The 16,396-nt window shown below is 39.4% G+C and overlaps 1 protein-coding gene across 1 annotated transcript; it reads right to left on the bottom strand.

Moving 5' to 3' along the window:
• Window positions 1-1,053: 1,053 nt before the first annotated feature.
• On the bottom strand, window positions 1,054-10,814 carry LOC134636437 (beta-2 adrenergic receptor-like). The gene is made up of 4 exons (XM_063486417.1): window positions 10,600-10,814; window positions 7,382-7,538; window positions 6,981-7,272; window positions 1,054-4,340 (listed from the first exon to the last, which is right to left on the bottom strand). Exons 2-4 carry the CDS (start codon window positions 7,533-7,535, stop codon window positions 3,299-3,301), a joined length of 1,488 nt encoding a protein of 495 aa, XP_063342487.1. The 5' UTR covers window positions 7,536-7,538; window positions 10,600-10,814; the 3' UTR covers window positions 1,054-3,298.
• Window positions 10,815-16,396: the final 5,582 nt, after the last annotated feature.

Below are 16,396 nucleotides of genomic sequence, written 5' to 3'. Positions count from 1 at the left end.
ACACACACATGCACTTATGCCAAACTCACAGCACACAACCCACCCCACCTGCACGTACCCTTTAACTTGAATGCATACGTGACAGCGGAGTCTTCATGAATAACCTGGATGACTGAATAAGCACAAAAAGCTCCTGTCTCAGGGGTTAGTTTAAAAGGATAAAGGTGCAGCACAGTGAAAATCACATTTCCTCAATGTCATTTTACTGGTCAGCCTGAGAGGATTTGGAGGAAGCATTTTCCTTAAATATTCCACAGTTGTGGAAATTTCGTGTATAATATTTTAGACATGCTTGGTCAACAACATGTAACTGAGTTGTATTTTCCACTGGCTACTTGAAAAGCATCATTGTTTTAGTGAGTGCTAAGGCTAAGACAAAGCTAGGAAGGACCGGATTAGAAGTGTTTTATTTATTTTATCTAAGGAATAAATACAGTGACATTAAAATACACCCAGATTTCCCCGTAGCCTGTAACTGAGAAAATAACTGCATGCTAACGGCACATCATTCGTCAAGTAGTCTGAACAAGTTTCACATATGCATCCACACATTCGTACACACAAAACAGGCTGTGTGTGTGTGTGTGTATATATATATATATATATATATATGTATGTATGTATGTATATATGTATCTATGTATGTATATATATATGTATGTATGTATATATGTATGTATTCTTTCTTTCTTTCTTTCTTTCTTTCTTACTGTAGCCTCATGTTTTGGTGCTTTATTGTAGGGTTCATATGTATCAACTGGATATAATTCATGATCTCCTCTTTCCCATGTCACTGACAAAAAAGTTCCTTTAAAAATAGAAAATGAAGAGTAATTTTCAGCCAGTGCGTTATTTGTTTGTTTTTTTGTTCAAGTTTCTCTATGTGATTAAAAAGTGTGATTTCAAAAGTACGGAGAAAAAAAATCCATAAAATTTTCACTAAAACTCTTTTTTATGGTGTAATGTAAGATTTATCAAGTCCGTTTCAGTAAGTTCAGTTATCATCAAAAGGCATACTTCAGTTATTCTACCTGTTTTATTTCCCATAACTTAATGAACTTGAACCCCAATGCAAAAAACAACACCCAATGCAAAAAACAACACCCACCTGAAAGGTAATCCAAATTTCAACAGTACATTAAGAAGATTCTGTGGATGTTTCGAGCTTTACATTGCAAAAATACTCATTTTCACATACTGTAAACATACTGTACACTGAGACGGATACATGCAGGTGATATTTACAGTAACTGACATTGTTCAAGAGTATTTAAAAAAAAAAATCACATATCAAATAATTATTTGTGCACATAAAAGATGAACAAGAGAGATCATTTTCAGTCTGACTTGCTCTGCTTCGTATTTGGACAAATGTATTATCATCACTTTGAATTTGGGAAATGGTGAAAGAAAGACTAATCCAAACAAATTTTTTGTTTCTGCAAAGCTTCTGCTGAGAGCAATGTATAAAGTAAGCACTTAAAATATGTGTAACCTGATTGGTATGTTTTTACAGGGAGTGTAACAGACAATGTTATTGAACCAGATCCAACTACATAAAAAAAAGATCTCCCAGCTCTTCTGACAGAGTGCACCGTTCGTACTTATAACAGAGCAAAAGCAGACAGGATAAAAGGAAAGCGTGGGTTCATGGTGTTGTTGGTGGAGGGACAAAGTGGGGGTTATAGTTTAAGGGAATACGTGATGAAAGGAAGCCAACACATGGGGAGGACACTCATGACAGTCACAAGTTTGGGTCTCACATGTTTATCTGATACACAGTTATACACCACCAAATAACTACGGACCAGTTGTGAGTTTTGTTAGAAGGAATGAAGAAAACAGGCAAACTGTGAGCCTTAAAATATACTCCCTGTTTCAAATAAAACCTTTGGCCACTGGGCAAACATGCAGTTTCTTATCTCAGTTCTGTTGGGTTCTGGTTCATGGAGAGTTTATCTTGATATTATACTTAAACTTTGGTTTCTGAGAAAAAAAAAGTTTGTTTTAACTGCAAATATTATTTATATTTCACATTTAATCCTTTGTGGAACAATGTAAGAAACCACTGTTTTTGACTTAAAAGGCTCCATTACTGTGGCAGCTTTTCAAGACAGGTAGTCCTCATCTAGTATTTTGATGGTATTTTGCAAGAACACGTTATGTTCTGTCAAAACACTTTTACTTATTCTAAAATTCATTTTTACCCTTCAGCTGTATAAACCTGATTGAGTATTATCGTAACCCTGGCAAGTGGGCGGGCAAGGTAGACACTCAAGTTTGTGATGGAGATAACTCGAGAACGAGGCGGCGCGGGATATTCAAATTGATAAAAATCTCGAACGAGTCAGAGTCTCAGTGACCTTGACCTCAATGTCAGAGGTCAAGTTTTCAGGAAATCTTGTGAATGAGATAACTTGAGAACAAGGCGATGTAGGATTTTGACATTGACTCTTAAATAAATATTAGCTTTGGGAGGTGTAGAGGTACATCTACTGATGCGAATCTTATTCATCCCACCTGATAACTCAGGGGCTGTTAATGATCAACAGTAGTTGAAAGTCCAAACGTTTAAGTCTTTAATGTTCTGACTCTAAGTCCTCTTCCTGCTCAACATTCTCAAATGTTACTGCACCTAGAGAGCATTCAGTGCTCTCCAGTACATTCTAATGCTGCTGTGCTGCACTCTTATTATGAGGACAATGATCTTTTTGACAATGTGCAGTGATTTGAAGCAGCAACCTTCTCGCCGACGGCTCACTCCTCTTCTGTTTTTAAGCAACAGGTAATCTCATGACTTTAGTCGAGGAGCATTTTGGAATGAAGTAGCATGCATGATATTTTAGTACTCTTAAAACATGTTTTATTTGGTACCAATGTCATCCCTGTAGTAATTCCAATTTGAGGAAGTTGATAATGTTTGATGTCACTTTGTGAGTTGTTTTTCAAGGCGCTGCTTTGCAAACCTTTCCTGTGTTTATAGCTCGTGAACCAAAAAACTGCCCTTTTGTCGTTAAATAAGCTACAGCATGATGCCTTCATGATCGAGACAAACTTCATACCTGTTTGAAAGGAGACACTGCTGAATATGGTTTGCCCATGTAGATGCCTTCTTGATTCACGCCATTATGAGGAAAAATCGGACCCTGGATCATAAATAAAATCTCAGTAACACTGACAACGTGGCCTCATAAAAGACCAAAAGGTTGAGTTACTCAACTCTCAAACACAAACATTATTAACTTCAACAAATTGGTGCTTACTGCACACACAATAGGAATCCTAATGCTCTAATTGGTCAAGCTATTGAACTCAGACTGTCCTTACAGCTCCAGGTGGCAGAACGGTTTGCCTGCCCGTTGGTCAAGGATCCTGGAGCTACATCTAAAACTTGCTCAGAGCAAGAAGATGGAGGAGCCAGATTCAGTGAGCTGCCTTGAATTGAACTCTCCACACTGCCCTTCCATCTAGAATGCTGAATGTCAAGTTCTGTAACATCAGTAAGAGCTGAGTTCCCATTCAGCCTTTGTGGGAGATTGGGATAACCGCTGTTCTCGCTGCATGGTCCCAATAGTCTCCTTATGCTCCACTGTCTTCCCTTACACCTCAAACGGAGTATCTCCTGGAAGGCGTGCCTGAAATCGGGGCTGCGACAGTAGATGAGAGGGTTGAAGGCTGAGTTGGAATATCCAAGCCAATTGAGGAGTCTAAAGGGTACCTCAATGTTGTCCAGGCCGAGTATGTTTCTGAGGATGTTGAGGATGAAGAATGGTAGCCAACACAGTGTGAAAGTTCCCATGATGATACCCAGAGTTTTTACAGCTTTATGCTCTTTAAGAGAAAACTTAAGACGCTTTGTGGCGGAATGTTTTCCATCCGCTTTGTCTGTCCTCAATCTGCTCTCTTTCCCCTTTTCTTCTTTACCAGTGTCTATACTTGGGTTCTGCATATTTAGACTATCGTCTCCTGCTTCTTCTCCCACCTCAGTTCCTGTCCTGCTTTGATTTAATGCAGGGCTATCATCAGGATAAGCAAACTGTGAAGCGCAATGCAAGTTATACATATGTCTTTCCCTTCCTCGGATCTTCGCCAGCTGTTTCTGAGCCTCCTGGAACACGCGGGTGTACAGGAAAATCATCACCACCAGTGGCAGGTAGAATGATACAATTGAAGAAGTCACTGCGTATGCCGTATTCGTGTTGAACTCACAGCATTTTTCTGCTTCCGGACATTGGGGAGCTCTGTGATCATGTGACTTCCACACCTTCAGATATATGGGTAGGAAGGAGATGAGGGAGGCCACCACCCAAACTGCAAGCACCACTGCAACAGCTCGACCCCTGGTTATCAGCAGGAGACAAAAGAGTGCGCAGAGAAGTGAAGAACGTTGCAAACAGTAGATGTGAGTGACAACACAGAGATAATTTCTTAGTTAAATATTATGTTGGTTGTCAAAAAATGTAAAAGAGCTCTAAAAGCAACATAATAGCCACGACTACATTCTAAATTAACTACAGCTAAGCCCAGGATCTAGCTCAGACAGGTAACATGAGCTGCACTTTGTCATGCAGAGATAACATGCCTCATTCTTCTCATTCTCCCCTTGTCATATGCCAAATACACTCTTTTTCAGTTTGGTGGTCTACTTAAGCTTCCGTTTAAATTTTATATGTAACGTATTTGTGGGTAATTATGAGTTTGGGGTCTGGTTAACTATATTCTTCTAAATATGTCCTTCTGATTCATTCAGATTTAAAATGGCTAATCGCTAAGATAATGGCTTTTCTTCTTTACTGTTACCTACATTATACATGTATTAATTTGATGAATTTGAGTCAGATATAATAATGGTAAAAAAAAGAAAAAAGAAGTACGGCATCTATAATTTCTAAGGTTTTACATATCAGGATTAATTTTTTTAAACACTGTCTAGTCTTTATCATCATGTCTTAAAATGAGATAACTATAACTTGAGATGAACAACAACACATGACATGTTGCACTGTGTCATTATTTCTACAATAAAAACAAAGCTAATATGTGGAAGCAGTGTGTAAAAAAAACCCCATGAATTATTCGCTTGCAGAACAACCTTGAGCAGCAATAACTTGAAATAGTCTTTCTCTGTGTGTCGTTATCAGTCTCTCACATCATTGTGGGGGAATTATGACTCATTCTTCTTTACAGAGGTGTTTCCGTTCATCAGTGTGAGCAGGTTTTCATTTACTCAAAGCTCTCTTAAGGTCTTAAGCTCTCTTACACACATAATTTCAATCAGCTAGAAGTCTGGACATTAAGTTAGAACATCCTTCCTTTTTGAGTCATTCTGCTGAAGATTGCCTGCTGTGCTTGTGATCATTGTCGTGTTGCATGATCGAATTTGACCTAAAATACTTTGGTACACAGAGTTCATGATCGACTCACTGACTGCAAGGTGCAAAAAGTGGGCTTGAGATTTTGCATGAGGTGCTTGTGTTAATATGCTGTGTTTGGCGCTGTACAATATAGCCAAAAATCTCCACTTTGGTTTCATGTGTCCAAAGGACTTTGTTCCAGAAGTCTTGTGGTTTGTTCAAATGCAACTTTGCAAACCGAAGCTGTGCTGCTATGCTCTTTTTCAAGAGAAGAGGCTTTCTCCTGGCAACTCGGCCAAAACAAGCCATGCTTGTTCAGTCTTTTTTTAATTGTACCATCACGAACTTCAACATTTAACATGCTAACTGAGGCCTGCAGAGTCTGAGATGTAGCTCTTGGGTATTTTGCAGTTTCTTTGAGCACTGCACGATCCGACAGGAGGAATTTGCTGAGGAGTCGACTCATTGGAAGATTAGCAGCTGTCTCGAATGATTTTCACTCGTGAATACTTTTTCTCACTGTAGAATGATGGATTTCAAATTGTTTAAAAATGGCCTTATAACCCCGTCCATAAAATCACTGCTGATGTTTTTTCTTCTTCGCATTGTGTTAACACACACCTGAATGTTCCTGACCAGCAAACTGCCAAAAGATCTGCTTTTATTGAGGCGCTTACACATTTATTGAAGTGCATTTGATTAGCAGCACCTGGCTGCTACTTACCCTGTTAATCCCAATGGAAGCAGTAAGGAAGTATTCAGTTTTTCACACACTGCTTCTGCGATCAGGCATTAATTTTGTATAATAAACAGTCACGCAGTGTAATACGTCCAGTGTATTGTTGTTCATTTAAAGTTTTATTTAACTAATTTTAAGACCTGCTAACGATTATTTTAATGTTAACATATCTTTATTTTACCACAACTGTATTTGAGAATCAGAATATCTTAATTGTCATTGTAACAAATACAATAAAATCAAGTCCTGTTCCTGCGGCACTGAAGAGAACAAAAGTAAATATTAGCAAGAATAAATATGACTTTGAAGGTAGTAACCCCAAATGTCCAGCCTCAAGCGAAAAGTCAGGGGTACAGAAAGCTCATGTCTTTGGATCTCTACACCTCTAGATTTTTTTTTCAACCTTAAATGCAATCTGCACTCCCTAGCTGACTCTAACCCAAGCTATGTCAGACTTTGCACAGGGGTGCAAAAGGGAACATCAATATTTTCACGTGTTTAGCCGCAATCCTGAACATCCATAAGACTTTGATGTGAGCAGAAAGTAGAGTTTCCTTTTTTAAGTTGTTTAAAGTTAGATTATTTAACCTTTATTAAAGTTTTATAGAAACAGAGAGGAGGCTATAGCCACACTACAAGGAAAACTGTCACTAATGCCCTGATTAAAAGTCTCATATTTTCCAGTATGTTGCACCTCTGGTTGTACCGCAACAAGTGTCAACAGTGTTTGCCTTCAACAGGAGACAGAAAGCACCTGATGTGACATCACTGGTTGGGTTTAACAAAGTGTTCAACATCTTGGAAAGTTTGAAAATGTAGAGATATTTGCAGTAGCAGCTTGATCTAACCTCATACTACACACTAGCCAAGCTACATCTCTTTTGTACCTGGTGAGCAGTGTTGGGTAGCGGAGCGGCGAGGTGATGGCAAGGTAGCGGTCCAGTGCAATCACACAAAGCGTTTCGATGCTGGCAGTCACGCACAACACATCGGTCGCTGTCCAGAAATCACACATGAAATTTCCGAACTGCCATACTCCCCGCAGGATGTAGGTAGAGCCAAAGGGGACCACAACCACACCCATGATGAGGTCAGCAACAGCCAGTGAGGCAATGAAAAGATTGGTGACAGTCTGGAGCCGCTGAAACCGCAGGATGGCGGTAATCACCAACACGTTTCCTGTGTAGAAGAAAGCAAACTGTATTCGAAACTATAAACTGGATCAATTGTAAAAGCGCATTTCAAATACAAGCAGTTCTCTGATTGAACCGAAAGAGTCACAGCTTACCGAAAACTATAGCCAGGACCAGAATGGCCATAGCAACACCAAGCAGCACGAGTTCTGCGTCACTGTACTCTGGTCTAGAAGAATTGAAGACCTGGGTGAAGTTACTGTGGTGTGAATGGTTAGTCTGTGCTAACACAGTACTCACACCTCCCATGATCTACAGTGAAAACACACAAAAACACAGCTTTGGTCACGAAAGATAAAGACACATAAACTGATTGTTTTGCATGCATGATCAATTTAGTAGGGAAGACGTTTAAAAGGTGTACAAGAGATTGGACAGCTTGTATTTGTTCCTTTGTTTGCCTCTGTGTTTGTCATGCTTTTAACAGTTTGTGCAGCAGCTTATGGGATTTGTATGTTTTCTTGGTGTAGCCTCAGTCCACAGGATCAGCATTTGGCTGCAACTAGTCCACACACACTTCCTAGTGGGATGTTATCTGCTCGGGCTCGGATGCTTTTTGAATAAGATTACATGTGACCCTTTGATCTGATTGGCCTTCTTTAACAAATAAGGGTATTCCTTTTTTTTTTTTTTACACCATTAATGCCATTAAAACAAAAAAGCAAATGCCAGTGCTGGTAAAAGCGAGAGGGTGGCTCCTGCAACATGTGTAAATGAAGACACTAAATGCCCTTGTTATGTAATAGTGCTTACATAAGTAAATGCACAGACAGACGAGTGTGCTTCTAATGTGCCATTAACACACACAGGAGTATATTTAAGCTGTTTGTATACCAACAGATCATTCTTTCTGCCAAAATGATCAAAGAATGAAACGATATCAAACTTTGAGCAGTATATGATGAAAAATAGCTTTCACAGAAGTCTGTGCATGAGAGCTAGCCTGCTTTCTATCTTAATAGAAACAAACATACTGTGTATATGTGTTCACAGAGGAAGTTATATGTTCCTCTATATTGTCCTGTCCTGTGATATGATGTCATGTATCAGCATCCAACTTCATGTTTTTCTTGCCTTGTGTTGCTATAACCTCCCTTTTTCTGTCAACACAGAAAAAGGGAGTTTTTTAGTTTTCATTTTTTTTTAAACTGATACCGAATACTGCAGTGACAGAAAACAGGAGAAAAGTGAGCAGCAAAAGTTTACAGGAAGTAAAAGTCCTTGTCCAAACCACTAGGCCATCAGGACTTCCTCTACACACTAATCTTAGTGCCTTGGTACAGAGTGTACACTTTCGTTTCAGGGTGTTACTAAGCACAAATAACTGATGCTGAGGAAGAGCAAGGCTTGTGAAATACTATATAGGCTCCAGGAGCCCATATACTGGTGTTTGCAAAGGAGCAGTGCACGGCAGAGCAACAACAGGCAGCTAAAAGAAATAATCCCCACATTGCTACGATGCTTTATAGATATATTCCAGTGACACATTAAATAATACATAAAAATGAAGTTTTGGCATCAGTTGCATTTATTCCTCAATGTTATTTCTAGTCATGTTCCAGCATAAATAGTAATAATTAAAACAAGACGTCTGTTTTTTGGGGGGCTGAACATAAATGCTCTTCCACAGCAGGCATCTAACTGACAGCAGACACATGGCGATCCTTGTTTGCGCTTCTGATGTAGATCCCTGTCAGGGGATGGTAAGTTGTATAAGTCATCCTGTCTGGACAGTCCATGAGTAGTAGACAGATACTAAATGTCTACTACTTATGGACTGTTTGCCCTTCACAGGTGGCATTTGACTTATTTTTGCTTTTCTCCAATATGTGCAATTAAGAGAAGAACACATCTATGTCTTAATTCTAATCGTAAGGCTGTTTGGCCAACTGGATCTTCTGTGTGCATTTGCACTTAGATGCATGTGAATGTTGGCTTTATTCCAATGCAGTCCAAACACCCACAACATATGTTAATTGGCAGCAGTAAAGAGGTGCATTGATTCACGAGTGTTTACCCAGTTCTCCCATGGTCAATGAGCAAAGTGTTGAATTTTGGGATGCTTTTTAAATGTTTGGGTGGACCGTCGGGGAATTGTTGTTTTTATGACAATCATCCTGTAAGTGGCATAATCGTCTAAACATGAAAGTTAAACGGTGTCATTACTTTGCAAGTGCAAGGTACCACACGTTAATTTGGAGAGCAGGTATGCTGTCAATCATGCCGTCTGCGTCCACAGCAGCATGTTTGTGCGAACATTCGTCATTGCTTGGAAAACGTCCCTAAGTCAGCACATTAACATTTTAGTAAATACGAACTAAAAGTGCCGAGAAAATGATGGATCTGCTGGAAAGGTAAGCACAGTCTCCTTTTTAAAATAACATTTTCGTTAATTATGCTTTGAAATGAGTTCTGTTATACAATAATGTGTGTGATTGTGCACTGCACACACAAAAATCAGACTTTCATGTACTTGTTAATTCATTTATGTTTACATGATGTGACAGTCGCTGTTGTTTTTCTCACAACACCAGTCACTTACGCTGTTACTCTTTGCCCTAATGACCCCTGTACTACCCCTGCAGAGGGGATCAGTACTCCAGGAGGTGGTTGCACACATTAATACCAAGTCAAACTTGCAAAACTGACTCCAATCGCCTCCCTAACCAAAACTGTTTAAACAGCCGAGACCGATTCAAACACAAAAGATTTACTGAGACGTAAAAGTCCCAATATTTAGGCTGAGGGAGCATGGCGATAGTAAGTACACTGAGCACTTAACACACAAAAGCGCTTGCACAAATATAAGCATGAAGCTGCAAGTGTGTGGAAAATACACAGAGAGAGAGAACACCCAGCTTTTGTTGTCATCGGTAAAATACAGAGATGACTGTAGAGCAAACTGTGAAAAGGACACATGCTTTTATAGCAAAAGATAAACAAGTTTCCGTCCTGATACCATAATAACAGGAAGAAAAGGAAGAAAATCAATGATATCTGTAGGTTTTGTCAGACATTTTAAACAGTAAATGATTATATGATAGGTAATCTTCAAATCTCCCACGATGTCAGAGTTAGGTGCACATATTTTAAACAATGTCATCATCAATTAGTCTTGTAAAACTAGAAAAACTTGAAGATTCTCTATCTGCACGGATCCCTTAGCATTTACTTTAAATCTATATTAATTTCACTGCTTTGATAAGTCCAAAAAACTCACAGAGTGGTGCATCCACCTGTGACAAATAGGTTGCCTGCAAGATTTGCACTTTGTAAAACAGACTTTTATTTTCAGTTGTTCTTTAATTGTTACCTCCAGACTTTGTCCTCTTCTTCAGTCCAGTGATTTCATACTCCAGAAGCTTTTAAATCCACCACACAAAGATTCATAATAAAGTGTCTGCCACCAACTTTTTCTTCATTTTTTGCTGAGTTGTTAATTTCAGGAGTTAGTGTGCGACTGACATGCACAGACAAACACACACACGCGTGCTCTGTCTCGCTCCCTGTTTCTGTTCCCACACATGTATAAACACTTTCAGGTCTCAAGCACACTTGCCCCTTTGAAGCAGCTGAGTCTGTCAGCCTTTTTATAAGCAAGCCACGATGACATCACAGCAGGATAGTAGCCTATCAGAGGACAAGGAATGGCTTTTGCTATATATCATATGTCTGCAGTGCACTGACAGCCGGACAGCACCCAGTGCTCCCTGGGAAACCTTAGGGTTTTAACATTTATTTATTCAGGGCAGCTTTTCTGAGCTTCTTTTCAGCACCACCCTCCTCACATTCTCACATAGGAGGTGCCAAACAAAACCACAGACTTCTGTATTTGGCTGCTGTTTAGCTGTACTTCTGCACCACAGCAGTGCAAAACATAACAGCAACACTATTCAAACTGAATATGGAGTTATACTGTATTCCCATAACCTGCGCATTCAGTAGTACAAGTTTTACCTGTTGCTTTCTGAGATTATGAGGATATGATAAGAATCACTGTGCATGCTCAGACAGAAAGTCAAGACTAAACATCCATTCACCAGTCTCTGGTTGCATTAAATCTTAAATTAGATTGTTTCTTTGTTCCAAACTGCAGGGCTGATTTTAATATTTATAATTTTATATTAAAATGTTTAATACAATGTGGACTACATGAAGTCTCATTAAAACAAACTTAGAGGCAGTGGATGTGGGAAACAAAGTGTTTTATTATGTAATTTTGAATTTTCTAAAAGACATCAATTCACGAGTTATTTCCTTGATTTCTCTACCACTACACAGTCCTGTGAAAAACTAAGTGCGCATCTTGATTCAGTAGCTGGTAGAATGACTTTATCTGTCTTTCATATGCTTGTGGGGGACTTTTGGCACACCCTTCATTGCAGTGTTGGTTCAGTTCATTGAGCTTTCGTTTACACCACAAGGTCCCCAGATGATGTGGCTGCAAAATATCACTACCTCTCCACCACCATGGTTTGAGGTGCAGAAATACTGGGTTTGGTTTTTGCCAAATGGGGTGCTGTGAAATATAGCCAAAGATCTTCGCTTTGGTATGAGCTAAGGACACTTTAACCACACTGCCAGGTTCTTTTTAGAGACAGGAGGCTTTCTCCTGGCTGCCCTTCCAATTAATCCAGGTTTGTTACGTCTTTTTCTAATTGTGTTTTAACTTTTAACATGCTTCCTGAGGCTTGTGAGGTTTGAAATGTAGCGCTTGTTTTGTTGTTGTTGTTTTTTTGTTTGTTTGTTTTAATTTCCCTGAACATTGCATGGTCCCACCAAATTCACCTTGAGGGGATCTATGTAGGGATGGCAGTTGTGTGTTACCACACACTGAATGCTCCAGACCATCAAACTGCCAAAATCTCAGTGTTTATAGAGGTGCTCACACTTGCTGATGATCAATGAATCAAATAGATTTCATTAGCAGCACTTGGCTGCCACTTACCGTCTTAATTCATAAGAAAGCACTGAGGGTGTACTTACTTTTTCACTGGGCTGCATACAGTTGAACTGTATTCATAATGAAAACGACCCACAATAGAACATGAACTTTGCTGCTTCATATTTGTGCATCAGTGTTTCTCATTTCACTGATCCATCACAGCACAGACAAGTCACCACTGGTCGCATATAAACAAAACACTGCGATTACTCTTTTGTCAAAAAGCATATTTTTTTAAAGCTTTCAAGGTAAGTCTCCATAAGTTTGCAAAGCTGTTAATGTGATCTGTGATCTGTAGTAATCATAAATACAGTGTACATACAAAATAAAAAACCAACCCAGTGCGCAAGATGGTGAATGCCTCTGATGCAACCAGTGGTAGTGTCAGTAATCATACCCAACCAAATATTAGGCCACTAAAATGTTTTGGAAAGAGGCTACCTCGTAGAGAGCCACCCAACTGAGTTATGACATTAAGTCAAATCCTGCACCTTTCATCATGCCACCTTGTGTGCTTACTAAGTTAAGACTCTTAATTTGTTCCAGTTGAAGTTGGAAGTCAGAACTGATCATTCAAAATTTTCCTCTCCATGAATTGCTCTACCTTGCCGAGAGGCAATCAAAATCTAATTTTTTCTTGCTTACCTGACTTTACCACTGGAACACCCTCAACTTGGCAGTGGCGTCACTGCCAAGTTCCGACATCTGACTTCCGAGGTAAACGGATCTGGTGGCATCTGGCGTTAACCAAAACGGGTAGAATGAACTCCACTGAAGCTGCAAATGAAGGTCTTCTGTCTTCCCTGAACCTTATATCTCAAGGAGGTGATGCGTGCAACAGGAAGCAGCTAAAGGTTCCCACACACCACAGAATGTACCCAGCAAGGCTTTCATGTAGAGAATTTCTCATACTTGATCACCACAAGCCGTCATTTTATATGCTCATGATGACCTACATGTCGTGAACAATAGACTCCCACATATGCGGCGCATTGAACCACTCAGATGTGAACCAGTTAGATAAAAGATGCTTTCGCAGGCTGATTGAGCAACAGCGTCTCAAAATTGCAAAGTGGCTTATCTCTGTCTGATAATATATATACATACATATTGCTTCTCCAAAGCAATTATATCATCTAAAAATATACACCACTGATGGGTTATGTTTTGTTATGTTTTTAGGGCAGTACTTTTTTTGTCAGCCCATTCAGACTTTTAGCTGTATATGAAAAGCAAGAAACACACTGCACTGAGAGCATCACACGAGCACTCACTTCTTCCCTTTTTTATGGCCTCTTTTGGAGCATGTCTGTCAGAGAGCCCAGAGCAACATCCTCTTGTCCAAACGTACTGGTAGAAGATAAAGCTGAACATTTGATCAGCAGGATTGAAATTCAGGATCTTAGTCAGTTATGTTCCGACCACCCTGCGGTCTGTACTGCAGAAGACAACAATCACCCTGAGCGTGCAAATGAAAGCTATCATAAAGCTGAGCCTGCACTCAGTTCACTGAGGAAACCACAGCTGGTACCAGTGTTCGTCTGACATACACATAAAAACTCTAATATTTCTACTGTTATGTTTGTGTTTTCTGCTCTTTAATGTTTCCTCCTGTGGGAAAAGAGACATAGAACAGAGAGTATGGCCACTTCCTCCTGTCACATTCCTCTTGGCGCCTCTTCCGTCTGCGCCTTATCTTTTCCTCTATCTCTTCACATGTTCTCTCCCCGTCACACCTTCAAAAAGTATCCATCCAAAGCTGCTCCCTCATTCACGTCACTCTTTTGTTGTTACTTTTTGTCAGTTTCTTCTTTCATCTGTCCTCAGCAATAGATCATCTTTGGACACTTGAGCTCACCAGTTCTTTCAACCAAAGTCACATTTAATGAAAGAACGCTAAGACACAGTACACTGACATTTAAAAAAAAGTCTTATGTTACTGAGTGTTGCCACTAAACCTGATTGTAAAATGTTTAAATTAATGCGGGAATCACGCGCCGTCACTCTAATGATATTTTTAGCTGCAATGTTTTTATTTCTTGCCAAATACTTCCAACATTTCCTCATTGTGTTAATATAAAATATGATACAGTGATGTCTGGTTTTGTGTTCTTACGTTACTTTCTGTTATCTGTGCTATTATCAGTTTGGTAATACATATTCATTGCCTTTCCAACATTTCACACCATTGAAAACACACGAGTCCTTGTGGAGGGGTTTCTAAAATGTTGCTGCACCAGTTGATTCTTTGTCTGCTTGTCTGCTTGAAATTCTGTCTTCACAAGCACTTAAATTAGATTTTATTTGAACAAATTATAACAACAATTGACTGATGAGGAGCAAATCTTTGTAAGGAAACAGTGGAGAAAATGTTTTCGTAGCGGTGGCAGTGGGGTTAACGCTGCTTGTAGGTTTTAGAAGCAGCTTCTTGGTACGGTCTTTTTTTCTGTGGGGTTCTGCCTGTGGTTGCACGGGTTTCTTATCAAGGCTAATAGGTTAACCGTTAATGATAAATTGACTGTAGTTGTGAATTTGGGAGTATGCTGTTGTCTGTCTCTCTGTTCCCCCTGGCAACCTGTGCAGCTGTGATCTGTATGCTCGCCGGCTATCAAATGTTGAATAAACAGTTAAGAAAATGAATGACTTCTGTTGTGATTTGATAAATAAACATGTATAACACATCCGTCTCTTTTATTTATTTTTTTCTTCTAATGTTTTCTATTACTTTCTGCCGAAACAAATATCCATCATCACTGAGAAGTTTCATCAGAAATTTACATGAAGTCAACCTCTGCACTGAGTTCACTTCCCAAGTTCTGGGAACAATTATATTGTCAATGACGACTGTCCTTAAAGTTTCACACAAAAGAACAGTCGCTGAATCTGATCTGCACACGGTTGTTTTCTGAATTACAGCAAATATTTTCCAGAACCTCAGAGACCAGATACACGATCTCAAAAGTTGATCTTTAGTAGATTGCACTACAGTTACTGCAGGAAAATATCTCGCACATACTGTGCGCAAATATGCATGTGTATCAGTCTATTACAAGAGTAATTAAGTCTAGTTGAAGCGACTGACTGTCTATAAGGAAACACATTTTCAACCTCTTCTGGATTCTGGTATGGCCCCTTTGTTTTTCTAAGAAATGCTCACTCTGAACAGTATATCCTGTACATAATGTTCCCTGGTATTACTGAAACCATGCTGCTACCACATCCTACCACATGTCCAATTTTTGACAATGTATTTTTCCTGTATCAGTATTTGACATAGACTGCAATAATGGCAGTGGTTTCCCTTTTTCTTCATTAAAACTGGACAATAGATGATTTGAAAATGCTGAAGATTATTCTATTTCTGCTTCAGATGGTAGAGCCAGAATTTGATGTAAGCAACATGAAAGTATGGCCCCATCCTGCATTGTATCAACAGTTCAATCTGCTGCTGCTGGTGCAGTGGTGTGGGGGATTTTTTCTTGTCACACTTTGAGCCGCTTAGTATCAAATGAGCATCATTTAAATACCGCAGCCTGCCTGAGTATTGTTGCTGACTATGTCCAACCCTTCTTTGACTGCAGCGTGCCCATGTTCTAATGGCTACAGGATAAAGCATCACGTCACAAAGTTTAGTTTACTTCAAACCTGTTTCATGAACATGGCAAAAAGTTCACTGCACTCAAATGGCTTCAACAGCCACCAGATCTCAATCCAATAGCATGTGAGATTTGCATCAAGGAAGTGCAGCCAACAAATCTGCAGCAACTGTGTGACACTGTCATGTCAATATAGACCAAAGTGTCTGAGGCACCTTTGTTGAATCTGTGCCACAAAGAATTGAAGCACTTCTGAAGTCAAACGGGGGTTACAGTTCATTAAGAAATATGAAGAAGTTAGAAAATTAGGGTTTTATTGCAGATGAAAACAACACAGAAGATTCAAAACTAGAGATGAAATGATTTATTGATTAATTGCTTAAAGTGACAGCTCATTACTAAATTTCATTTTTGTATTTTTCCTCCAGCCTGTTGCTGCTCTTTATCCATCTAGATTTCCAATTACTTTCCCAGATTTTGAAATATTAGCTGTAGTGCACCCACCCTTTCTCACTACAGTGGAACAGGATAGCACTCTGTTGCTCAACCACCAAAAAGTACACCTGAAA

This window comes from Pelmatolapia mariae, linkage group LG10_11 (genome assembly GCF_036321145.2).
Source record: "Pelmatolapia mariae isolate MD_Pm_ZW linkage group LG10_11, Pm_UMD_F_2, whole genome shotgun sequence".
NCBI lineage: Eukaryota > Metazoa > Chordata > Actinopteri > Cichliformes > Cichlidae > Pelmatolapia > Pelmatolapia mariae.
Note: the sequence above shows the minus strand (reverse complement) of the source record. Positions and strands in the feature narration are given on the sequence as shown.